Raw genomic sequence first — 25,539 nt, forward strand, 5'->3', positions numbered from 1 at the left:
TTTTTTTAATAATTAAAGGCAGTAATACATCATACTGGACTTGTAGGCTTGTTTTCTTTCAGAATATTTATCTAAGTCAGTTTTTGTAATTTGGCTTTGTGTACAGCAAAGAGAGATATCTTTAATTTAAAGAAAACCCTTGTGATGTATTTCTGCTAGATACTTCTATATTACTTGTGTGACTGGACTAATTGAGTAGTTCATAATTTTTAATGTATATGTTCTCATAACACCTTGGGAAATACTGTTACCCTGTTGCACTGTTGTTCAGCAAGTGCACAGGAAGGCTGTATGACTTGCCCAAGCTTACGTAGGGGAAGCAACTAAGGAATTAAGTGGAGCATCCAAGGTTCCTTGACTCTAAATAATGGAGTCATATTCTCATATAATAATTTATTATATATGAGAGTGTGTGTGTGTGTGTGTAGGGAAGGGCTTTTATATAAACTACTGAACATATTACATAAAATATCCACGTCTTACAGAACTGAAGCCCCTGAAAAGGTCTCTTCATCATATTAGTTTTTAATCATTCTTGCAAATGAATATGTTTACAATTTATCAGTGTGCAGGTAGAATTTACAATACCGTATTTATATACATATTTGCATATGATTTACAATAAGCATATGTAACATATAAGAAGTGTATTTATTTATTTATTTATTTATTTGTGGTCAGAACCCAAGGATCATGTAAGGACTCTTTTTCAAATTATTTTAATTTTGATAGAATTAAAAGTAATACTATGCTTCGCAACATTAGCATATACTTTCCAAAAGTGCCAAGGTGGAACATAGGAGATGAAGTTTTGTTTTCAAAAATGATGCGGGGACCTAGGAATCTAAATCTTCCTGCAAGTCAATGAACTCTAGTTTCTTAGGAAAATACTAGACTCACTCTATAATCAAAGGGCAGAAGTAAGTATCTCCAGAGAGCAATTTGTCCTACCTATTTTGGCATCTATCTTAGGAGGGAACAAATTGCCCTCTGGAGGCACCTCCCTCCACTGGCTACTGATGGAACCTAGATGACTAGCCTAGACTACAGGCTGACTATTAGATGGCTAACATTAAGAATACATACCAAAGTCATTTTTGAAAATGAGAAGTGAAGTTGTTTCTCCCTTTTGCTAAGGGAGAAGAGAAATGACTGACTAAACTAAATGTTTTTTTGTTTTCTTTTGATAAGGGAGATTTTTTTCCCCCCTGGGCTAATGATATAAGCAGAAACGCCAAAATAACCTGATTAGTCACCTCTGTTCTACTGAAATTAAGTTAAATCTCCTAATTTTTCTGCAGGCTTTACCTGTTGTTTTTCAGAATGGTTTTTTGTATCAACAAGGTTAATGGAAATTAGAATGTTCTGCTGTGGACATTTCAAATGGCAAGGACAACAGGACTTGTGTTTCTTTTAACTTGTTAGCTTTTGAATAAATACCACAATAAAATGCTAGTAGATTCTATTTTTAAAATATGTAGAGATCTTTTCCACAGCATGTGCTTTCTAACAATACATGCATCAGATATCTGTTCCAAAATACAAGCCAAAGGTATCAGTAAATCCATACAATCTATACCCTACTACCTGAATTATAACACAGCTCAACAAGTGTTGCCCTTACATACAAAGTTAAATGTCTTGTGGCTGTTTCTGAAGAAGGAACATCCATTTTTCTTAGCTGTTGTAGTATTGTATGAGACTTAGAAAGTGCAATTAGTTTTTCTACCGGTTTGTCTTTCTCCTTTTTTATTGGACGAAATGTTTGCTTCCTTTTCCTAGTAGAGCTTGAAATTAATTTTTTAACTACTTTACACTTAGTGCAAAATCCATGATGACAATGCTCTAAGAGAGCTATTTATTTTTAGCTGAGGCTACAGAGCACATAAAGGTTTCTGCATAATTTTCAGGTTTAGAAAGACATTGGTGCATGTGCTTTTGTTTGGAAAAATTGAAGGAACCTGCTCAAACCTTATATAATTGTATGTAGTACTCCATAGGCGGTAGCATGAAGTACTATATCATCCTGCTATTTTTAAATTGTCAGTAGTACCATGTCATTAATTCCTTTTTCCCTCTGAACTCTAATTACTCTGCGTGCATTGTATTTACATTTTAAGGTTGTTAAAGCTTTGTTAATAAAACATCATTGCAAATTTAAGGATTGAAATATGCTTAATTGTCTTAATTGCCAGACTTACTAGTCTAAGTACCCAAAATATGAATTCATAGTTTTTCCAGAATTAGTTACAAAGGCAAATTGGGTCAGCCCATGAGACAGAATTCCAGCAGTGCTACAAACTTAGTCATAGACTTGATAATCTTTTCCTGTTTGTTCATGATATACATGTTGATTTTTGAACAGTTATCAATAAAGTAATTTTTCTTTTGTTTTTGTAAGTAAGTGAAAGTAGCTTCAACTTACAGAGAACCAAAATGTGCTGAGAAATCAAGACCCTTTGTATAGTAATTTTTCTATCATCTTAATTCTAAGCGGTATCTTACAAAAAGATGGTGAGCTGTTTTTTATCATGGGGTTTAAAGTGCTCTTTATCGTGAGTTACTTGGTGTTAGTTTTAAGAGAATATACTCCTATCTCTGACTTTTAAATGCCAGACGGAGAACATCGTTTTGCATCATAGTGATATCTAGTGGACAAAAAAAAAAAAAAAAAAAAAGGCTAAAACTTATGAAGAATTGATTCTGAAAAAAAGCAATCTATGATGAAGAAGAGTAAGTGTTGGAATACTTCTAGGTGGGGGAACCTTGAAAGCTGAAAAAGAGCTCTTCATAACTAAGAGCTTTTTTTGTAAAAATTGTGTTTTCTATTTGTATTGATCAGGCTAGTTCTAGAGATAATTAAAGCCAAGATAGAGAGACAGCTTTATGGTATTTTGCCTAGTGCATTTCTCACCAAAAATCATTATCTTTAAAAATAAGTATTTATGTTTGTGTTCAATATTTCTGCTGGAAAACATAGATCTCTAACAACAAACTTAAAATTTAAGATATGTGCGAACAGGAATTGCAATTCTGTCCAAATTGCAGACAGAATCAGTTATAAAGTATCTAGTGTTGGGTACTCTACACAGTGTCAATAATTAAGAATTATAAAAGTATATATATCTTTGAATGTGATTAATGTACCTGGATGCCTCTGTTTAGATTTTAAAAGTGACCATCTTAAACCTGATCTCAGTGAACAGAGATCCTGTCTTTTAAGAATGGGCCATGTCAAGAGGTATCAAATCTGGATACTTGAAGTCAGTCATTGTTTCTGATGACATTTTGCCCCGGTGGGAAAAACAATAAGCTGTGTACTTGTTTTTAGAGAAAATATTGTATTTGGAGAAAATATCCTGCTCAAATAAATAACTTTTCTTTCTTGAGAAAAGTTGGAGGTATAATTTTTAATAGAATTAAGTTGATCATTTTTGTAGGCTCCCTTAAGTGTAGACAGTGGTTTATGGTTAATATTTTGAATATTTGATGCAAAAATGTAAATTACTAAAATACTCTGCATCAGGTCTTCCATTTAGCATTATTCTTTCACCCTGCGGAGTAAACTAATGAATTACAGCATGATTACATAGCACATAATTAACTTTGTAATTAATATGCAACTGCCACTTAAACTAAAGCACTGCTTATAAAGATGTACGGCAACAGTAAATCACAGGTCAGAAGTAGCACTTTGGAATTTTCGAAAGAATGAGAGTAAATGCAGAATCACTTACAGCAGCAGAGGAAGTTAATTAAAAAACGGATTAATTGTGAATGTCCTGTTTAATTTTAAATACCTTTGCTATTTCTTTTCCCCTAAGAAAGAACAAATTTAAAGCCTAGCTCATTCACTGTTTTCTTAGAAAGCATGTTTAAAAATAAGTAGTTGTTCAGCTTTATAATGTCCTTGCTGTGATTAGGATTTGGTTAGCCTTCCTTTTTTACCTTGTTGTGAATATGACTAGAATATAAAGGACTGTTTTTACTGTGCATTAATTCTGTTTATTCCAGCGTTCTACCATATTCTTTTTTCTCCTAAAAATCAGTGAAACAAAATTAACCAAACCGACTCTATCCTATGTCCTACAGATTTGTTTCTGAGGAAGTCGAGAATTTGTCCCGTATTATCAGAACCAGTCAAGAACGAGGCGGAAGCTGGGTTTCACCAGGCAGGCCGTTTTCTCTCGTTTGTCCACAACGGGTTTTATTTCCATCAGCGTTGCTGACGTTGGAGACGCGAGTGCAGACGAGCAGTATGCTTTCACAGGTGTCCCAAGCAACACAGCAGGAAGCTTGCACGTCTTAGAGCAGATTTAGAAAGCAGTAGCCAGAGTCCTTTCCCACACCCTTTCCGCCTCCATCTCTTCGCGTCCGAAATGCTGCTGGACGTAGCAGGAACTGAAAATCCCTAGTGTAGGTGTGGCAGTACTGTTCTGGGCTGGGCTGCGCCTGATTGCAGGAGAGCACCGTTTAATTGATACCACACATGGTGTGCCTCTCCTCCCCCCGTCCAGATGCAGGGAAATGCTGTTTGCTGACTTTGTTTTTAGTTATTGGTCAGCTCTTTAACGGAATAATTAACATGAAAATGGATGTGTACAAATAAGTACCCTGAGTTACACTCTGTGCTTGCTGGAAGTGGAATATGCACCAGAAATGGAATCTAACCTGGTGGAAATTGCAGGAAGTTTTGTCGCCAAGTTTCATGTATCACCTTCTGTGTCGTAATATGAAAAACATGCCAGTTTTGCAGTCATCTGATTTTTGCTTTTGTAGCTCAGAAGGGGAATGAGGCTTTATGGGAGGTCTCTGAACATTGCGTGAGGTACCTTTTTGGATGTCCAGTTGTAGGCATTATGAACAAACATCTCTGAACTAATCTCAAATGTCACATCTCATGTGTAAACCCTGGGGGTTTAGTAGCAGGACAGGTCCCTGAGAGTATTCCTGGAGGTTTAGCTTAATACTGTCTCCCTGGGAAAGCATCCCACCTACTGACTTGGCTAATCATTTCAGGCCTTCCCAAAGGCCTCCTCCCTAATACTGATCTGAATAAGACCAGGGGAGATATGACAAAAGCAATAAATTGCAAAGTAGTGGAGCTTTGGGATGGCAAGTAAAGAATCTCACAGCCTAGAAAAGTTTGCAGTGGTTACGGTGTAAGTGAAGTCATGAAATGACATTACGTTAGAAATGGAGAGTCATCAACATCTGATAGAGGAATGGTCACAGCTCCATAATTATGATGGAGTTGTTACAGCTATAGAAAATACAGACGATTTAAGATACCAAAAAGGTAATTTCCTGGCTTACAAATGCTCACCTTTCTATTTTTAATACTTCAGTGACTATTCAGGAAAGTTTTTACTTTTAGAAAAAAAACTAACCAGTGTCTGAAAAAGAAGTCTGATGGATGTCTCAGTAAACTCTGTAATCATAGAGGAATCAACAGTGGTGTTTTTAACATGGTAGTAATTTTTTCTTGCTTGTAATATCATATGTAGGGTTAGGGGAAGCCTCTCTGACAGTGAGTTCCTGTCTAAACAAAATATAAGGGAATTTTGCTGCAGGTCTCTTCCATCTAGACAGATTTTTTTTTTCTTTGTGATTAAGCTATTATGTATGTTAACATTATGCTGACATGGACAGCTCTAGCCAATAGGTTAAAATTGTTAGGTAGTTTGTCTTTCAGACAGGTTATGTGTCTCCATGTCTAGCAATTTATATGACCTTCCAACTCTGATATTTTCCTTCCCAGTAAGTGTCCTAAATGGCTCTCTTCAACATACTGTCCTCACTTCTTTCTTACAGATTGACAAGGCAGTCCATGCTTCACTGAACCTGTAAGAAGGCCTGTTGGGTCATCATCAATAGTAGAAGCTGTTTTGTTGGGTTTAGTGTTAAATTGTTTGTTCCATTGTTTAACATACTTTGTTAAATTAACATTTTACAGTAATTTAAAAATTCCATTTCTCGCAAGTAGGGACACGGCAATATGGAGCAAAATATATCGTACTTCCTGTTATTTTATCTTTATAATTTAGTCCATGCTAATTCATACCTATGATTCATAAAAACCTCAGCCAAAACTAGGCACACTCTGCATGACAGCTGAATTAGACTGTAGAATAAAATGCCTGTTTTTAAAACAGCATTTGTACTGTTCATTTTGCACTTTCATTTATCAGGAACAGTAAAACAGATCATCTAAGTATCATTTGTGTGAACTTTTCTCCTGCATACTAAACCACTTAGGATTTGTTATTCAGCTTTACAAGAACGTGTTTATATGTTATTGTATATGTAATTTCTGTTCCTTACCCAGCATTTCGTTGTGTTACATCTGTGCACATGTGTGTGTATGTTCTAATTTAATCAAAGCATTGTAAATAGCAGCTCAGTTAATTTTGGCTCATTCAAAAAATGCTATTCTAGTGGATGTTTTTGCAGCCCAGACAGAGAGCTTCCTGAAACTTTGATTCCTAGACTAGTCTCAGGTTTTCTTCATGTAGGTATTTTATGAAACTATAGTTTGGATGCAGTCTGTGAACAGTTTCTGACTCTAGAACCGGTGTGATGTTTTAAAAGCACTTACATTGTGAAACAGAAGTTTAAAGAAACTTAAACTGCAAATAATGTAAACTGGCCCTTTCTGTAGTTTTGAACAGTTGTGTATATAGGGAGACAGGGAGACAAAAAAAAAAAAAAAAACAAGGGAGAAAGAATGAAGATGATATCCTAAGAGGTTAATTCTAATATACTGAGAGCCAGAGCAAGTAACAGCAATAAACTTACTGATGTTCTTGGTACTTGAGAGGCTTGCAAATAAACAAGAGTCATCCCAGGAAACAGATACCTAACTTGGTTATAATCCATTTTAGAGAACAGGTCAGAAAAAGAGAAGGTTTCAAATACTTTTCACTTCTTTAAAGAAAAGTATTGAGAAGTAGTTCAGAAGCATGCCTGTGAGCGATTGAAAAGTCGTGTTCTCTCACAATACTGCATTAGAAGTAGGAGATTGTATTTTGTCAAATACTTATGCTGTTCATCTTCCATTTGCCTGTACAATCCAGTGTTCGTGCCAAGAGGCATGTAACCTACCTTACATACTGTAACATACCTCACAGCCTCCTTGCACAGAGGTTGCTGGGTTTTGCTCTATGAGACTTTTCTTTTAAAATTACGCTTACTTGCCTGCAGCTAATTTCGGCGTTCGTTTAATATTCATTGTCTTGCTGTTTGTGAATAACCAAGAAATTAACTGTTGGTAGAAGACATTTACGTAGCTGTTCACCTGCTGCTCCAGCTTTGAATTTATAAGCTGGGAGGTGTAGAGATGGAAGATAGGGCGTTGCATTATTTTGGAAATAGTTTACTGTCTTCCTTTTTGAATACTAGAAGGCTTTACTGGCCACCGATGCCAGAGGAGGAGGAGGAGATTTGGACCTACCTGCATAACTGTTAGCCAACTTTTAACCAGCTCATAGACAGCATGGGAAACTGAGAGAATAAGAATTTTCTTTTCCAGAGCTGGTAACTGAACAAATGTAGCAAAGAAGGTGGGGAGGGGAGGTTTTTTGTCCTGTGTGAAAGGATGACTGAAGTCAGTCATTAAGGTAGTGTAACTTAGCGTGACCGGTGTAGGTCAGTGAGATTTTTTTGTTGTGAAGGAAAACCTGCTGGTTACTATATACTTTTTCCTGAACGGCTCAATTAATGTCAAGCAAGACAGATCCAGAACTAATGAACTCCGACTTCCAGCTCCTGCCCCTCGGAGCTGGTCCCTTCCCCTGCCCCGGGGCGGGAGCGAACCGCTGCTCCCTCCGGCAGGACGCCCTTTCTGGGTGGCCTCCCCTCGCTTTCCTAACCCTGCCTGGAACATTTTAGGTCTTGTGATGTGTCCTGGTGGGCAGTTAGACTAGTTTAAAAATGAATTGAGAGATTATCCCTCCAAATTTCAGATTTAATGAACCACAGTTATTTAAAAAAAAAAAAAAAAAAAAAAAAAGTGCCGAAATACAGCCATTCAAGGAAGACAAAAATCAAGAGCAAAGGATAAGAAGAGAGAAGTTGAATAGAAACAGTTCGTTGTGCGTGTTTCTAAATTGTCACAACAGCGTGTCTCTTGAGTTCTTCGGAACGAAAATGCGACGTGCCACCCTGGGTACAAAGTACAGCCACTTTCCACGGGTACCTTTTCAAGGGGGGACACTTCTTTCCTCTTCTGCGGAACTGCGCGTTGTTTCCAGTAAGACGTTACGCCCGCTCCTGCCCGCGGGAGCCTCTGCTGTGCTGCCCTGCCAGCTCTGTATGCGTGTCACCGGCACATCACGTTTGGTCGGAATGAAAGTAGCTCCAGAGTATGTCTAATCAGGCAGGGGCGCTGAAAAATTTGAAGGCGATAAAGCTGACCTCTGGAGTGTGTAGTATTGCCGTCAGGAACAAAGAAGAAAAGTGTTTAGCCTTTGAGGTCTGTTACACAGTGCCATAATAAGCATTTAAACCAAAAAAAAAAAAAAAAAAGGAGGGAGAGAGAAGGAAAAAGGAGGAGTATGGCTGTAAGAAAAGAAAATGCCATCTGGACCTAAACTGCTTTCATTCAGATGTCATCTGGACATCTAGTGTAGGTTTATGAGATTAATTTAATTCTGTATTGGGAAGTCTGGCTGAATGTTCAAATTTCTGTGTCTTGAAATTACAGAAAGGGTAGTGTGCACTTGATAGAAATAGTTTCTACTCCAAGGAGCTCTCGGTGTAAACGGAAAACCAAAGGCACTGAGGAAGCGCAGTACTTACCAACAGGGCCCCTTTAGTGGCAGGAGGAGAGCTCAGGGCTCTGCTCACAGGGCTGAGCGCCCTGCAGTTACGGGAAAAAGCTTCTGGGCAGATACCGTGAAATAGTGAGGGTGGTGGTAAAAACACAGCGCAGTCTAGGTATCTGAATTCACGGACCACCCTGTAAATAATTCATTAGGAATGTATCCCTGTTCACGTTGTCTGTAATAAAAACAGGAAGCCTGCCTAGCTCGGTTGGCGAGGTGATTGTCCCTCCCTGCCGTGCTCCTGCTGCCCGCTTAGACCCAGCTGAAGCAGCTGTGGTGGCGACAGGAGCTGCGCCACCCCCTTCTGGAGAGGGGATACCACGCCGATCCTCTCTTCCGTCACGGTAGCTTTTGTTCAAGCCCAATTTAGCACTTGCACAGTTGCTGCTTTTGAATACTTGAGCGCATTTTGAAAAACTCGCTCGATACCTATGCTGCTTTCTGCCAAATGCCATTTCAGCTTTGTTCACACTGTCACCTGAGGCCGAGAGACCTAATGCAGGCACAGCTGGTAGAGATCTGCGCTTTTAGAACAAATGCCGCTGAAGTCCGTTCCTGATTACTCCAAGAGATTTGTGAATTGAGCAGGGATGGATCTTTTAATCTGTAACATCAGACTTTTTAAAACTGATTTGTCTGTTAAGTTTCATTCTACCAAAAATCTTATTTCTTGGTAAATGTAAAGTTCTCCTTATTTGTCTCTTAAGTAGGTCTGTTCAGTGGTGTAGTTCTCAAAGACCAGTTTCTAGATACAAAGGTCATCGCAAGTGATAAGATAGTATTGGTGAGAAAACAGAGTGGGGCAGTGCAGATGTTCACTGGTATTTCAGTTAAAATCTTTCCTGAGGGCAGCAGACTTTGTTCTGTAAGTTCCTGCAGTGTGTTGTGATTTACATATCTAGAAAAATTTCTGTGTAACTGTAATTATGAGCACGTTCAAGAAAAACTATTACATTATAAATGGTAAAATATTAGGAGTGCGTGCAGCTTTGACTTTCTTGGAATTAAGGGTGTTAGAGTTAGAACTATGCTTTTAATTATATTCTGTTTTAGAAATCAATTATAGGATATCAAAAATACTTCTGGACTTCCTAATAAGGTTCCGCTAGCAATGAATCCATCATTTTGGTTGTATTTCAGGTGCTTGAGCCAGAGTTGATGAGACTAAAATACACAGCAGTAGTATTTCACCTCATACGTACAAAAAATGTTCCTTCAGGGATAAACTTAGTCATTTGTTTTGCTTGCCCAATCCTGGATCATTTTACCCAGACTGCCAGCAAAGTTTCTTATTTCATTTAGGTTTTGGTAGTGACTTGAAATATGGACATTTGTTTACATGACAATTGAATAAAACCAAATATGTTGGTTTTAATGCCTTGCTCCCCAAGTCAAGGTGATTAGTATGCTGGATCTCAGATCAGTTGTCTTAAAATGAAGAAGATAAAATATGGTATCTAGATGTCTGATATATTTAGTTTAAATTATTTTAAGTAATCAGCATCTCCGAGCACTAAATTTTTATAATTCAAAATAGATGAGTTTGAGAGGAGCCACGTTTCAGTAAACACTGAAAGCAGTGCAGAAAATGTAATTCAGTTGCTGGTGACTATTCTGTTTGTCTGGCTACAAAAATTCACAGCCATCCAATTTCTACCTTCTCTCTTCAGCTATATTTAGCCTTTATAGGTTTGCTGGTCCTCCTGGAATTCATCCTGCTTCCGTTCTGGGAAGTTGGGTAAATCTTTACTTAAATTTCATCAGAACAGACCAGGATAATGGCAGATATCAAAGTTATTAGAGCCTGCCTCCCAAAGCAGCTATTCGGTTGTTTTGCTCTCTAGAGACTTTGTTAATTGAGGTAATGCTTTTCTTCTTCTTTCTCTCTTTCCCTCTCCCCGAGTGATTTTCTGCAAAAGCGTGATGCAGTCCCTTGTGGCTAACCAGAAATTATTGGTCCTGGGAGCAGTTCTTTAGTTCTCGTAGGATGAAAAAAGAAGGGAATAAATCTCATGTTTGTAGACCATAAAGAGAAATTACTGACTACTTTGATTATACGTATTCTTCACAGTGCTTAATCCTACTTTAGAAAGGAGTCCGAATCTATCGTCATTCCTGTACTGGGTGCAGGAATGTAGCTTATGGATGATGGGGGGACTGTATTCTTGTTCCTGTGACTGAGTAATGCGTGGTGTAAGTCTTGATGATGCAGTATCGCAAGAAGAAATCAGCAGATAATTTCCTTCAAATGTTACAGTTCAGCTTCCAAAACATGCAGAGTTTCATCAGATAAGTAAGAGGGCATTCAGTGTCAGAATGCAAATCCTTCTCATTTCTAATTCACAGTGGACTTGAAACATTTTTTCCCTAGTAGCATTTCTTCAGGCTAGGCCCAAGAGGTTCTGACCTCTCCGGGTTTGTTACATCGCGGACTGTCTAGTTCAAGAGAGATGTTATCGGAACATAGCAAATACAAAGTAGCATCTTTACTTTTTGGTAGTTTATTGTTGAATTGTTAAAAATATTTGCCGCTAGTGCCATCTCTCTTCCATCTTTCTTTTCTCTTGCTTCTAGGATGATCTTTGTACAGTTTTGGTTGTTACTGTTTCCTCTGGACCCTTCGAAAATGTTTATATTAGATTATCTTCTGTAGCTTATCCTTTAGATTTTAAATAAATAGCTTGGATGAATATGTCCAAAGCAGTCAAGGTTTATTTGTAGCTGATGATATCTAGCAAGACCAGGAAAGTCTGCAGTTCATAAACTTTCTAGACAGTCTGTGTGCTCAGACCTCAAAATACATATGAGCTACCATCATACAGATGATGGTATCAACACTTCATGTAAATCTCAGTATTCTGTAAACACAAAGAATTTTCAGGAAATACTTAACATCTTATGACAGAACCTCTGAAAGAAATGTGCTTTCATCAGATATAGAGGTGGGCATCATGTGCCAGAATGCAAATTCTTCCCAGTTCTCATGCTCACCCGATTTTCTCTTCAGGCTTTCCACTGAGCCTAAGAGGTGAGGAGCAGTTGCTGGATTCTGTCTTATTTTAAGAATTTGCAGTTTATCAAGGAAGTCTTTTACAGCAGTGTTATTTGAGTGGTCAGGGATACTAGTTATAACATGGTTTGAGTACAACACTGCAAGCTTGTAGAGATGGCTCATTTGCTTGTAGCTGTCCCGATGAGGATTAGTATTTCTTACCTGTAAGCTACAGCACATTTAATAAACCGCTGGATCAGTGGACTCTGCTGTGGAACTGTCAATGTTTGTTCTAGCTGATCTGTCTGTACTGGAGTGTGCAAAGCCTCTGAGAGCGCTACAGCAGGTCTGTCAGTCCTGGCTCCCCAGGAGCACACTTCCAAGCACTTTTGCCTTTAATTTTGTGTTATTACCTCTTGCTGTTTTAAACTGCTGTGTCCTTTTCCCTCCTTGCTCTCCCTAAAGATAACAAGCTGACAGAGCTTATGACACTAGGCGCTGAGTGGGATGCAAGGAAAGCAACCTTATAATATAAAGATGCAGCAGGGCAATTACGTGGAACTAGGTTCTGCACAGATACTCTTCTTGGCCTGAGCAAACCAGTCATTTCAGCCAGCGGGCCGGAGGTGAGGGCCACTAGTGCAGGAGACGGTTCATGTGCTTTAGGTTTAGTGCTGGCCAGTGATCCACTTGTGCAGGCTCAAAGGAGCACTCTCCTTATTTAGAGGTGGGATATTATTGTGCCCCCATGATCCTGCTCTTACAGGGCTTTTTATTTTTCTGCTTTAAGCATAGGTCATATCACAGTGCTGTGCGCTTCAAGCTAGCTCTACCACCTTTGCTTTTGTAATCAGGCTGCAGATGTGCTTCATGATTGAACAACTTCTGCACACCACCGCTCCTGCTCCCAGAGGAGTCCAGCAGGCTTGCTTATGCAAGCTGTCATGCTGTCTTTTTTTCCAAAAGCATGAGTGGGTTTGCTTTTGTGTGTATCTGGCTGGCTGTTCATGCCTGTATATAATAGGCTACGTATATAATAATGTTCCCAAGCACACGGCTGTGAAGAAAGCTTTCTTAAACCCAGCATCACTGCCAGACTTGCAGCTCAAGCCACCATAAATTAAAGGAATCCACTCCCACCTCACTGAAGCTGTGCCTGTTGGCAGCAAGCGCACACGCAAACACACAAACTCTTTCCCTCTCCCTCTCTCTCTCTCTCTCTCTCTCTCTCAGTCAAAGATGATAGAAAGTCTTCTGGGGATTATTGCACATTTGTAGAGCAACAATGGAAAGCAGCGCAGCACAAATATCTATTCTTCCTCACCCGGCCTCACAAACGTTGCTTTGTCTCACATCTGGCCCTTTTTTAGTAGCTCAAAGCCAATAGCAGTAGCTATTTAGCAGCTTATGGTAAATAAAGCTTTGTAAGAACGACTTCCTTTTTCAAGTGTTTAATGATTAAAATGGCCTTTCACCTGACATTTCATACTGTTCATTGTTTCGAGTACTGTATCTAGCAGGGAAAATATTTAGTTGGCTACTGACTATTTAGTGGTCATGGATAGATATTAAACTTTTTCCACTTTTATTCTTGGAAGGAAAATATTTAAGAGCCTCTTTGAAAATTCTGCTATTGCAAAGCAGACTTGAGCAGAAGAGCTTTTGCTGCAGTATGGCATAGACATGTGGGCCTGCCTCTGTGGAAGCATGGACAGGGAGCTGTACATTGCTCTTACATTTAGAGGCCTGCCTACAGGTCGCTGTTTCAGGTTTCTTTTGTTGCACTGCAGGAGGGCACTAGCTTCGATACCTAAGTGGGGAACTCGTGTAGTTATAAGCAATCAGTAGCCCGAACGTGTGTGTGTACACACAGGTGTGTTCCGATAGTTCGAGAAACAGCTTCTAAAAATTGTTTTAATTTTAGAAAAGGCCAAGTGGGGACTGAGCTTTTTTTTTTTTTTTTTTTTTTTTTTTTTTTTTTGTCTCGCGAGCGCCCGGCTCGTGTGCAGCGAGGCAGTGACGCTGCTCACGCCCGCCTGGGGAGCCGGCGGCCATTTGAGAGCTCGGTGTCTCGGGGAGCACCGCGGCGGCGGCGCGGGGGGCCCGGCCCGGCCCGGCCCGGCCCGGCGGGCGGCGGCGGCGCGGGGCCCGGCCCGGCCCGGCCCGGCGGGCGGCGGCGTGGCGCTTTGGCGCCCCCTGGCGGCGCGGGGCGGCGCCGCGGCTCCGCCGGGCAGCCCGAGGGAGGCAGCGCCGCCCCGCGCCGCCCCCTTCGTAGCCTGGCTTGTTGCTCGATCGAAGCGGCTTGTTAGATAAAAATTGTCTGCCCTCTCCTACGGCCCGTGGCGTACTGGAGACATGCAGGAAACTATTAGTTTTAGCTGGTTGAATAAACGGTATGAACCAGCTGCCGCTCTGTGCTGGGATGGGTCTGGGCAGGAGGGGGGAGAGATCCCTCCTCTCGGAGGATTCCTGCGCGGTTCCCTCCTAGGGAGCAGTTTTCTTCTTTCTCCCACCTGTGCAATAACGTGAAGGAAGAAATTTCACAACTGATGAGTTTTTTCCTGTGTTTTTTCCCTTGCCCTTCTTCCACTGGCTGGTTTGAAGTGGCTGCCAATTAGACCTTTTTAATTACGACAGACGTACAGTTCCCCAAATGGTGACTGCTGGTGTGCTTGTCACATGTGAAGATTGAAACCTGGTAACTGGATCCTCTTCTTCTGGGTACCAGTGGGGATTCGCCATTGTTATCTATTTCAGCACCCTTTTTTCCTCCTGTGGAAGATCTTCCTCCGTTTCTCTGAAAGGGCAAAAATCAGAAGAAGACTTGAAATGAATTATGATGGTCATTTCCTTTTGTTTTTCCTGTTTGCGATTCCACTGCAATTTTAAAAGACTTAATTTTGAAATCAGTTGCTCTCTTTCATGGTAAATACTCCATTTGTTTGTTTTTCTCTTGTTTTTAAGTCTAAAAATGCCATGTGATGTGCCAGTAAGATTCTAATCAGCTGTTGTTCAATGACTTACGCCTTTAAGTAGCCTCATAGCATGTTATTTATTGCCCATCAGATGTACTAGCACATTCTTAGCTTTCAAGTGGGTTCTATCAAAATGTGCTTCTGCTTACATGGAAATTTGCTAAAATGATCCACTAAAAACTTGATTTGTCAAGAAGTTACTCTGTCTTATGCCAGTTGATGGCAAACACTGGTGGTTAGGCCTTGGTAGGTACTTGTGACCTGGACCATTTTAGGCTGGAAGTCAGATGACATGTTTTAATGAGCTTTCTTCTGGTATTCACCCTTTGTTATTGCATTTCCCCTATACCTCTGGCATATGCAGTTTCCCGTGATATTTTTGTACTTCTCTTTCTGTCTCAGAGCAGGAAGTAGAGGAAGATAGTGTGCAAGAGGAGAAGAAGAGTAAAAAGCACCAACCAAGAAGTCTTTCTAGACTTCTTAGGTTGTGCTTACATTTCAGCTGGTAAATTATTCTCCTTTGATGTGCACGTCCAGTTTTTCCACGCCCTGTAGTGTCCCAGGTGGCAGAGATTCGCTGTTGATAGCAGCAACGTGCACGAGGAGAACAAGAAAACAGGGTGGGTGGCTGAGCACTTACGGAAACGGCTAGTTGACAGCGTGGTTAGTGCTGGTTGCGTAGGCACGATCCACGCAGACTCCGTATCGTGCTGCTGGGCTCGAGGCGGCTTCCCATCAGCGCGGCTGGCCCTGGGAAGTCGGAGCTTGCCTGGCGCTCATTGCCGGGTGTCTCGCTGTTGCGGTACCCACCTAGCTTGAACAGCCAGAAGCTGTAGTTGTTTGCACCAGAAGTAACGTGAAGTTTGAATAAGTTCTGTTATTAAAGCATAACGATGGTTCGTAGCTAGACTTTATCTATTAGAGTAAGGGTTGTCAAAAAGCAAAACTAAAAGCGTACTTTTTTTTCAGAATGTGGTTGTTCTAAAATTTCTGAAATGTCAATGTTTTGAAGCAGTGCTGAAATGATTGGTTTTTGAAAGGCTGTTTAGCTGCCCTATGAACTGGTAGAGAATATGATTTACTAAACAGCTCTTCAGTAATGTGCACTGGAAGTCCAATTTCTGATAGAATAATCACAAACTTGTAACTTGAAATTTTAACCAAAACAGGGAATAACAGAAGGCTGGGAAATTATTTTTCTTTTAGCCACATTTCCTGCCCTTTTTTTTTTTTTTTTTTTAATATTTGAGAGCATTATCTAATAACGGTTTAACAAAGAAAGAATAAGTACATTTAGGGTTAAAAAAAAAGTCTAACAGGTCGAAACATCTGTTCCTTTAAAAAACACATTCTCTGTTTTTGAGGCATCATATAAATATGTAAATGAGGGTTCTTTAATTACTGCCTAGGGCTATAAACTCACATGCTAGAGGGGAGGGAAGAGGGAAGGAGAAGAATAATTCTTTTTTTTTCCTTTTTTTTTCTTTCTTTCTTTTTTCTTTTTTTAAGAGATTGGTCTTTACCTCAGAAAAGGCAACAGAAGAATGGGGCTTTTTATTGCTGAATAACCAGAAGGTGCTAGGAGCACTTCTTTTTTTGTTTGTCCTTCTGGATGGAGTTAGCATATAAAACAGTAGCGTACGACCTCTCTGGCTAATGTGTGCACAAAACAGAGGGGATTTGTTATGAAGCACCCTGTAAAATTCCCTTCTCTATCCCATTCTGTCAGTACCCTTAATCCTGATCAGCAACGTCCCCTGCTGTCTCTCAGGAGCTGCTTGCTGTGCCTGAATCTTAGCATGGTTTCTAATACTGATATACAAGCGTCTAGCAAGAGACTCCACAAAGTCATTTTCACTTGTGACCCGATAAGCACTCAGCACTTAACTAAATACGTCTGCTCTTACTCTGTCCTCCCGGCCTTTCTGTAGCTTAAGCACCATTATTTTCAAGTAAGATGATCTTGTTGCTACACGGTATGAGATCGACAGGAGAAGATTTGGGGGGTGTTTTTGTTTAGTTTAGTTTTGTTTTGTTTTGAATGTGGATGTGAGCATGAGGAATTTGACCAGTGTATAGCAGTGTCTGGGTAGTAGATGTAGTTACTTGAAATGTAGTTCTTTGTTATTTTTTCCAGGCAAAACAGCCTGGTATTGAAACACTTACTCTGCCTTGGTAACACTTCGGATCAATAGGATGATTTTCTCTTTCCATTCTTAAACATTTAATTCTGAATAAGAGATTTCTAGATAATAGTGGCTGTAGTAATTTCCCACTGGTGCGCTCTGTGGTTGCAGCAGAACCAGCTCGGACACCGTGTGCTCCGTCCTTTACGTAGTGCCCTGATGAGGCGTCCGAGAGAAAGGTAGAAGTGAGGCTGGGGATATTTCCCAGGATATTTCCTGGGCAGGATATCAAGGCAGGATATTTCAAGTACAGGGTGAGTGTTATACCAGTGTGTATGAGGCTGTGGTGCACCCTCACGTGCAGGTTTTGGGCTGGCTGATTCACAGGCAAACGTTTGCTGCCCAGGACGGTTAATGGAAAGAGGAACTTGTCTCTGCGGGAAGAGAAGAAATAACCTTGGGTTGGTCAAAGTGGGAAAAGGGAGGCTGAAGAGGGCTGATAGCTGTCCGTCAGCGCAACGGAGGGGAGGAGGTGGCGGGAGCCTGGCGGGCAGAGGGCTGTTTTAGCCAGAGAGCACTAAGGACGCGAGAGCAAGTGGGGTTTGGGATGGAAGTGAAAAAAATACTTCTGGCTGCCAGGGAAAGGGCGCGAGTCAGGACGCCTCTCAGCGCAGGCTACTGGGTGTTGAAAGCAGATCTATTTTTGAGACTGAGTTTGATCAGTTTGTGGAAGAAATTATATGAGGTGGCTGCGTACAAAAGGAGGGGACTGCACTGCCAGCCCTGACTGTGGAGCTCTCTTTGGTCCTTGTGTTTGCAGAGGTGCGAGTTACTTCTGCGCTCTACACTGCGGTTTTCCAAATAGCGTTTGAGAAACTCGCACCGCGTGGGAGAAATGACAATTTGGACAAACACAATAGTAAGTTGCGGTTCAGGTAGCTGATAGCAACCTTGGGTTTTGTTTGTGGTCAACTGGAAGGCAGAGAATTGGGGTAGTATTATATACAGAGTTCACAAATCAATGCGCAGAATTATTTGTTGGCCTGAGCGGCAGCACATGAGCGCAAGGCGTTATCACTGTCTTTGTAAAATCTCTCTGCGGTCTCCCGGCCCCCAGGTATATTGCCAGCAACACCAGAGGCAGCTCCTGATGTGATTAGCCGTCAGTCTGAGCACTGGTGTATCTGGCTTTCCTTGAGAATCATGTTTTCTGGCAGTGCTGAGTATGTCTTTGTATTTCTTGCCTGAGATAAATGTTCTTTCCAGACTGGCTCCCAGTTCCTCTGTGTGGCTGTGTGGCAGTGAGGAGGTTAAATTGACAGTAACAAGGGAAAAAAAATGTATTACAGAGTCAACCAGATATATGGTATTTAGCTTACTGGTTCATTAAGCAAAAATGTCCTGAATTCCAAAATTTAAAAAAAGCAGCAGTTTGCATTTCCTCAAATATTTCAACAAAAAACTATATGCATGTATGTGTTTATATTTGTTTTTAACATGCCATCTTCCATCTGTCCTGATGTTCAATTAAAATGCAGATAATGTGTCCCAACTCGTAAGATGGATCACTGTTGAAGTGGTGTCATGTCTGGGCTAGCTTATCTCTCGATAAATACCTTTGCTGTCCGCTGAGAGATTAAACTTCATGACCACTGAGGTTGGTTTGGTGGTCTTACAGACAGATAAGACTGTGTTGCTTGCTTTTAATAAAATACAGCAATTTACATTTTCTGCGGGGCCTTTGGATGGCATTTGCCATAGAGAAGGTGGCAAGGGCATAAGCACATGATAATACCTGTATGTGAGGCTGGCTTTACCATTTCATAAGTATTATAATTTATTGACAGGAGTGCTTTATTGAACCCTCTTGTGTCTGGAGTGTGGAGATGAGGAGCTTGAGCTGCTGTTACAAGACACCTCATTTAGCTGTCTAGCAGGAAAGATTTCTTTCCCTGAGTCTAATCCGGCAGGAGCCATGAAAGAACATTATCAGTCAGGTACAGAAATCTCAGACAGCTCAGCTGCATGGGACACACGCGGGTGCTCTGGTCTGGGGTCTGTCTCACCGTGACAGGGATGCGTTCGGGGTCTCCACCGAGGGGAACGCTGCTCTCTCTTGGGGGGCCGAGTGCTGGCGTGCTGGACTTCTGGAGGTATTTCAACTGAGGAGATAAAATTTTAAGTCGTGTGAGGTGGCAGCGGTGAACAGTCAGCTTCTCAAAGAGGAGGAGTGCATGAAAACTTTGCTCTCTCTGACGTGCGTGCAGAGCGTAGAAAGAAGTTGTGTCCCGGCGAGCACTCTCAGTAGCAGAACGGCTGAGCGCGGTTGGAGAGGTTCACAAGGCAGAGGTTACCGTGCAGGTCTGAGACCTTGCTTGTGCTAGTACATGCTGCTGTTAGGACATGTATTCCTGAATCTGTGCCTTGAGTGTGAAAATACGAATGTTTAGATTGTACCACCCTGTTGTTGTGCAGAGGTACAGGGATTTATGGGCAAAGGCTAGTTTCATGTTGCAATGTGCGATGTGTATGGTTTCATTTCCGTTTTAGAAAGCCATGAAAGCGATCGCAGCAGGAGAGGAGAGCACATATATGTGAGTGTGAGACATCTCTGTGCCCTTTACTGAGAAGCAGATTCTAGAAAAAAGCCTTTAAAACTGCTAAGCTTATTAAGTATAGGCTGGAGTCTCATGCAGTTCTGCTTAAAACAGAAATAAAAGTTACAGTGCACACCATATGGTAATACGAATTATGGACAGAAACTGTTGATTAGTTTCTATCTTTCGAATCTGCTGTTCTGCTGCTGTAGAAAAAGCCTAGTTAGGGCTGGGGAGGGCATGGATGGAAAGGGCCCCGCTAAACGCAGACCGTGCCTCTGCTGGCAGGCTGTACGCGGTCCTTTGGCTTCCTTGTGTTTTCAGCGCGCTTAGCGTGTTGCGCCTGGTCCACGAGCACGCCGCCGCGTGACCGGTGCTGGTGGGGGGTGTAGGGGCCGGCAGGTTCGCTGTTCAGGACAGCGTAACTTCTCGGGGTCAGTTCTCGTCTGACGGTTTCATGCTGCCATAGCAATATAAATTAAAACGCGTAACACCGCTCTGAGCCTTCATTTCCATTTACTAGGTGTTTAAAGTCGCAGAGAAGTTTTGCTTTGCCACAAATTGCGTGGTCTGTGTTAGAGGGGACCTAGTGATGGAGGACACGTTTTTTCAGAAATGACAAGCGGTTCATTCAGCTAGAGATTCCTCAAAGAGGCCGGTTTTTTGGAAGGTAGGAATTGTCTCAGCGCTTTGGTCTGAAAACCAGACCTGTTCATGCGTACCAAATCGTGTATCTGGAATTCAGTCATTCTGAAAATCTTGACTGAGGCCTGAATCCCAGTTCTTTACCACTGTCATCACAGCCGTCTCAAGGACACGTTAAATCTAGTAGATTTAATATTGCAGGAAAATCCGAAGTACACCTGGTGCTTTTATTTCAAAATACAAATGCAGTCTTCCTATCACTTCAGGCCAATAACATGTTTTGTGTTATTTTTGGCCATATAATACCCTGCCATATCTGATTCATTTACTATTTATGAGAGGTGTTTTCTCACAGTGGGAGATTAGGAAGAATCGCCTTGCCCTTGCCCTTGCAAAACCCAGACTCTCATTGTTATCGTGATTATTATTATTTTTTCTTTTATCTCGAAGTGTGTTCAGGAGTTCTTGCAAGCAGCGCTGCTCCATCATTTTAGTGCCATTTGTGTAGTAGTCCTTTGAGTAAAAGGAGCCTTTGTCAGTGGTCGCACAAAGGCTCCCAGGGGAGCGTGCTCTACCTGGCTAGGTGTCACCATGTGACTTAGGAATGCCATCGCCAGAGCCAGTGCTGCGAGTGCCCTGTGGGCCCCCGCGCTCCCCTGCCCCCTCCCCAAACCGCAAGGAAAAAACCTTCGCCTGGGAGGATAATTTGCTACTGTGTAAATCTCACCCTCTCACTCACTGTAGAGTTGGTAGAAGTGCACAGGCTGTGTTCAGTGATCTTTACTGTTCTTTTTGTCTTGCAGATTGAGGGATTTTAATGGCTTTCAGGTAGAAGCCCAGTGGAGACAATCAAAATGAACTCTATGGACAGGCACATACAGCAGACCAATGACCGGCTGCAGTGCATAAAACAGGTAAGCTGAAGGTGGAGACCGTTACTGCTAGACAAATGTAATCCATGGTGTGGCAGGGTGTGTTGTGCATTACTCTTTGATGAATATGTTTGCCTTTTAGTGGGGAGGAGAGTGGTAGGAGTGAGGTATTCTAATTTGGCTAATGAGAAGAGTGTCTGCTACAGGAGCTGGTGCATAAACCTCCAAAGCCAACCTTTCTGGTTCACCTTTCTAAGAAATCTTGAGCTTGGAGACTCACCAAATCTGTCTCAGCTCTAAGCAAGAGAGTGCTAGTCCTACCCTGTCCTCCCCAGCAGGTGTCATAGTGAGGAGCCCTCTCTATGCCTGCTCTGAGCTAAGTAACCCAAAATTTGAATGGTCCAATTTTAGTTCTAATCCAGTATCTGGCCTGAGACATACACTGCCTGGAGAAATTGGAAATTAGATGGTAGGCATGCCTCTAAATGCTCAGGTTAATTGGCTTGCACAGAGAAGAAAAATAAAAACTTCAGTTTGCTCTTAATCTTTCAAAATGTTCCTGAATATTTTTGAAACTGCGTAGTCCTTGGGAATTAGAGATTTACCCAAATTTGTTAATTCAAGTATTAAATCTTCTCAACTAGGAAATTGGGTGAAATTTTCAGAAGCATTTGTTTGTGATGATGAAGGGCCCTTATATTTCACTGAAAGTTGGTGGGCTTTAAGAGTCATTTACAGATTTCCCCATTGTTATGTTACTTGCAAATGCTTCTGTAATAGAGTGAAACTATAAAGGCAAGGATAGAATGAGCTGATGCCATCTTCCCCTGCTTTACCCTTCTCAGTGAACTTTGCTCTCTGATCTTCCAGCTGGAAGTGCAAGCAGCATGTATCCTCCCCTCACATATTTTTCTCTGCATGCAGGAATTCTTGCAGAAAATTTGGAGCGAGGGGTCTGTGTCGGTGGCAAGAGCAGGAGAATGGTTTCTCATTTTGACATTTTTCCAATGTGTCCTGTTTTTAATCTCTAAACCAATGCATGCATACAGAAAAGGGATGCATAAATGCAAACAACACACAGGTTATTTTTAAGTCAGTTATCCCTAGAATAGAAAATCCATGAGATGAGCTTTGATGTTCATCTTGGCAGAACTGGTTAAAATTTTCCAGACTACTGTGTAAAAACAGACGGACATTATTTAGTCAATGTTCACAACCCATTTTTGCCTGTTGTCTGAGCAGTTTTCTGTCATACTACTTTCCTAAAAGTTTGGGCAACAGCATGCTTAGAGATGTGAAGTCTTGCTGTTCCAGTTTTGTGCTTGTGTTAACTAAGTTAAAAATCTCCCTGGCTACTTTTGCAGTGGGACACGTATATTGTTTCTTGACGGTGCGCAACACTTCTCCCTTCATGGGAGATATGGTATGGTTGGTTCAAGGACTGTAAATTAAAGGAACTGATATAAAGTAAGCATGGGGATGATGTTGGATAGATCTAAATTTCTAAACTTTATTTTCTTTTATCTGTTTTCATTCTGTCAGCTTCAGCAGTCTCCATTATTATGCCATCATGTTTGTCTAGATGATTAGTAGAGAATTATATTACCTAGAATGTATTTTAATGTACAGAATACAAAGTATGTTCATTTGGTAGTCTAGCCATGCAGATACTTTGAGAGATATCAAAAAAAAGAATGGTTTATATCTAAAACATGCGATTTTCTCACTATGATTCTTTGCAAGAGAGGACTTTGGAACTAAATAATTAAGGCTATAGTTCGTAGGTTAGGGAGCAGAAATAGGAATCCCTCCCTGCCGAACTGCTAGTCATAATCCAGCCTCCGTTTGTGGTGGATTGCTCATTCTCTCTTTCATCACTCTGTGGTGGAAGTTAGTGCTTCTCATGGCTCCTTAGAGGCCTAAGGGAAATGAATTTTGGGATTTTGTCGCAGTTTGTTATGAACAAGTATCTGGTTCAGAAAATGCATGCCCTGGGCTGGCACTAATTGGTGTCCTTTTTGGCCATCCTAGTCCAGAGGATGAAGAATGAAGTGACTTACAGAACAATTTAACCTTTTAGCTGTAAGAACAAACCTTTAGATCAAGCGGAGATAAATGGAGGATGCTGATCTGTTCTTTTTTCTAGACCTGCCAGTTTCTGTACACATAGAATTTGTATTAATTCAATAAGATAAAAATATCAAAGTATATTTTTTAAAGTACTAAAGAGATATTTTTGGCTCTGTGATGGGTGCTCTCAGTTAAACTACTAACCTAATTTTTATATAGTACTGGTTAACAGAGTGGCTAGAATATATTTCTTCAGTGATCAAGGCAGAGAGGAAGGAAGGAAGGTTCGGGCTCTTCCACGTTCGTGGAACCGTCTCAGTTTTGTTTGTTCCTGTCTGGCAGAAAGTCCAGAGTCTTTGGGTGGGCAGGGCCATGTGTAACTCCACAAGGGATCCCCGAAATGGAGCCATCCTGCTTGGCCGTGACTGTGAGTTCAGAGCCCTCATTTTCTGTAGAGGTGAGAATAAGAGGATATTGACCATCTGTAGCTGAATGCTACTGCCTTCAGCTCATAAAGAAATGCAGTGAGGCAAGCCAATAGCTGAACACCAGAGTTAGGTAGTAGAAGACTTTTTTGTTGAAAGTAGCAGTACTTCAGGATGTCTGATAGGCATGACTGTTTTTCTTTCCTTAAAGAACTTGACATTAAAGACTTTTCTTTCATAGTTTTAATATCTTGTGCTCTTACCCTTTTCATAGCAGAGAAAGAGACAGAGCCTGACTAGGTTTTGAAAGACTCTTCTGTCAAATGTTCAAAAGTTTCCTACTTGGAGACATTTCACCTGGTTCCTTGCGCCAGGTCGTCAGGTGGCCAAATGAACATCGTGCCATGAGGAGCCATTTCCAGTTCACCCACAGAGGACTGGACTGCACACTGCTATACGCCCGTACGTTTGGCTTGGGGAGCAAAGCGGTACTTTGCACAGCCAGAGCAATGTACCTGCACCAACTGTGGGGAGTAACTGCAGAGTCGGGCAACGATCTGCCTGCATTTTCCTCCCCAGTCTCCAGCCTTTTCTCCTTTCTTCCCAGCCTGCAAACAAAAAGTAATGTTGTTTTTCTGAAAAGATGTGTGCCTTGCAGGTCAGTTAACAGAGCGGCAGCAGGGAAGGTGCACTGCAAGGGGCGGGGGGAACCACCCTTCCTTGGCGCCCAGCATCTCCGCGTTTTTATAACCTCGCTGGCAGCTAGCGGCTCATGTAGCCAGACTGAGAGCTGTCTACCGCCCGCATCGCCCCTCACCCCAGCCCCTGAGAAACACTATAAATGGTAATCCATGTGCCTCTTTAACTGGATCGGGTTACACCGCGGGGTCAGAACTGGCTCCTTTCTTCCCAGCTCTCTGACTTGTGGGACACCCACAATATCCTTGCTGACTTCTGTTTCAGGATCAAGGTTCTGTTTTACCTTTATCCTTTTTAGCGTTTTGAAGCTACAAAACCAAAACTTGTATATGATCAGCTAGTTAGGAAATGAAGAGTGTGTGTTAAAAACTGTTTCGGAATAGATGAAAGGGCAAACTGAAGAGGTGGCTGTGTATTTACTGTTTAAAAAAACCCCAGACTTCTGTGAAAGGCTGGAACAGCTTGTGTGGTCTCTTTGTAGCTGATTCCTTCAGTATTTGTAAGTGTATGTGCTTTAAAATCAAACACAGTTTTTTCAGTGTTCAGTGGAAGAAGCCAAAGTAACAGACTTCCCGTAACACATGCAATTAGTTTGTCATGCCACAGAATACTGCTCCGAGTGCGTGGAAGGAAGCTGGAGCTTCAAGGCGCAGGCTTTTTTTTTTTTTTTTTTTTTTTTTTTTTTTTTAGGTTCTTTGTCTGTACAAACAAAAATGCTAAATGATTTCATGCCCAGCAAAGGCTTGATAGCCCCTGAGAACTGGCCTACTTGGGGCTCTGTTTATCCACGGAGTACTTGTGGCTGAGCTGGTTCTGGCACATCATCTACCTTGGAGCTGTCGCGCTGCAGGAGCACGGGGCTGAGCCGGCCGGCGGCTGTGAGGCCGGCGCGCGGACGGAGGCATCTGCCTCCGAAGCAGCCAGCTTGGGTCTGTGCAGCTACTGTCGAGCCAGGTTTAATAAGCTCTCAAAGTCTCAGTTCAGCTCTGTGCGATTAGGTGGTGCTCCGTCAGACTGGCACCTATTCCTAGTTCTCTGGTCGTGTGGGAAGTCTCAGACAGAAAACTGACTGTAACCTTAAAAAAAAAAAAAAGCAACAAAAAGCAAAAAACCTACTATTCCTCATGATAGCAATATGGATTTAATGAAACATTGTTCATTGTTTTCCTTATATGACACATGCAAATACCCGGCGAAGTTGGTGTGTTGTATGGCATCTCCTCTCTGCCCCCCGCAAACATAGGAGCACACTTCAAAACAGTGCTGCTTTAAATCTAAAAATCTATCCAGGACCTTCTAGCTTTGTCTCTGTG

General features: G+C 41.5%; 1 protein-coding gene across 10 annotated transcripts in view; it reads left to right on the forward strand.

The window, feature by feature from the left end:
• Positions 1 to 25,539, forward strand: part of ZMIZ1 (zinc finger MIZ-type containing 1) — a 342,305-nt gene that overhangs the window by 158,600 nt on the left and 158,166 nt on the right. For all 10 annotated transcript variants that reach the window (XM_062579764.1, XM_062579766.1, XM_062579765.1 and 7 more), the window contains one exon: positions 20,964 to 21,074. In XM_062579764.1, the coding sequence (XP_062435748.1) occupies positions 21,015 to 21,074 (60 nt within the window). In that variant the 5' untranslated portion in view covers positions 20,964 to 21,014. The remainder of the gene's footprint in view (positions 1 to 20,963; positions 21,075 to 25,539) is intronic.

Source organism: Rhea pennata, chromosome 7 (assembly GCF_028389875.1).
Source record: "Rhea pennata isolate bPtePen1 chromosome 7, bPtePen1.pri, whole genome shotgun sequence".
Lineage (NCBI taxonomy): Eukaryota > Metazoa > Chordata > Aves > Rheiformes > Rheidae > Rhea > Rhea pennata.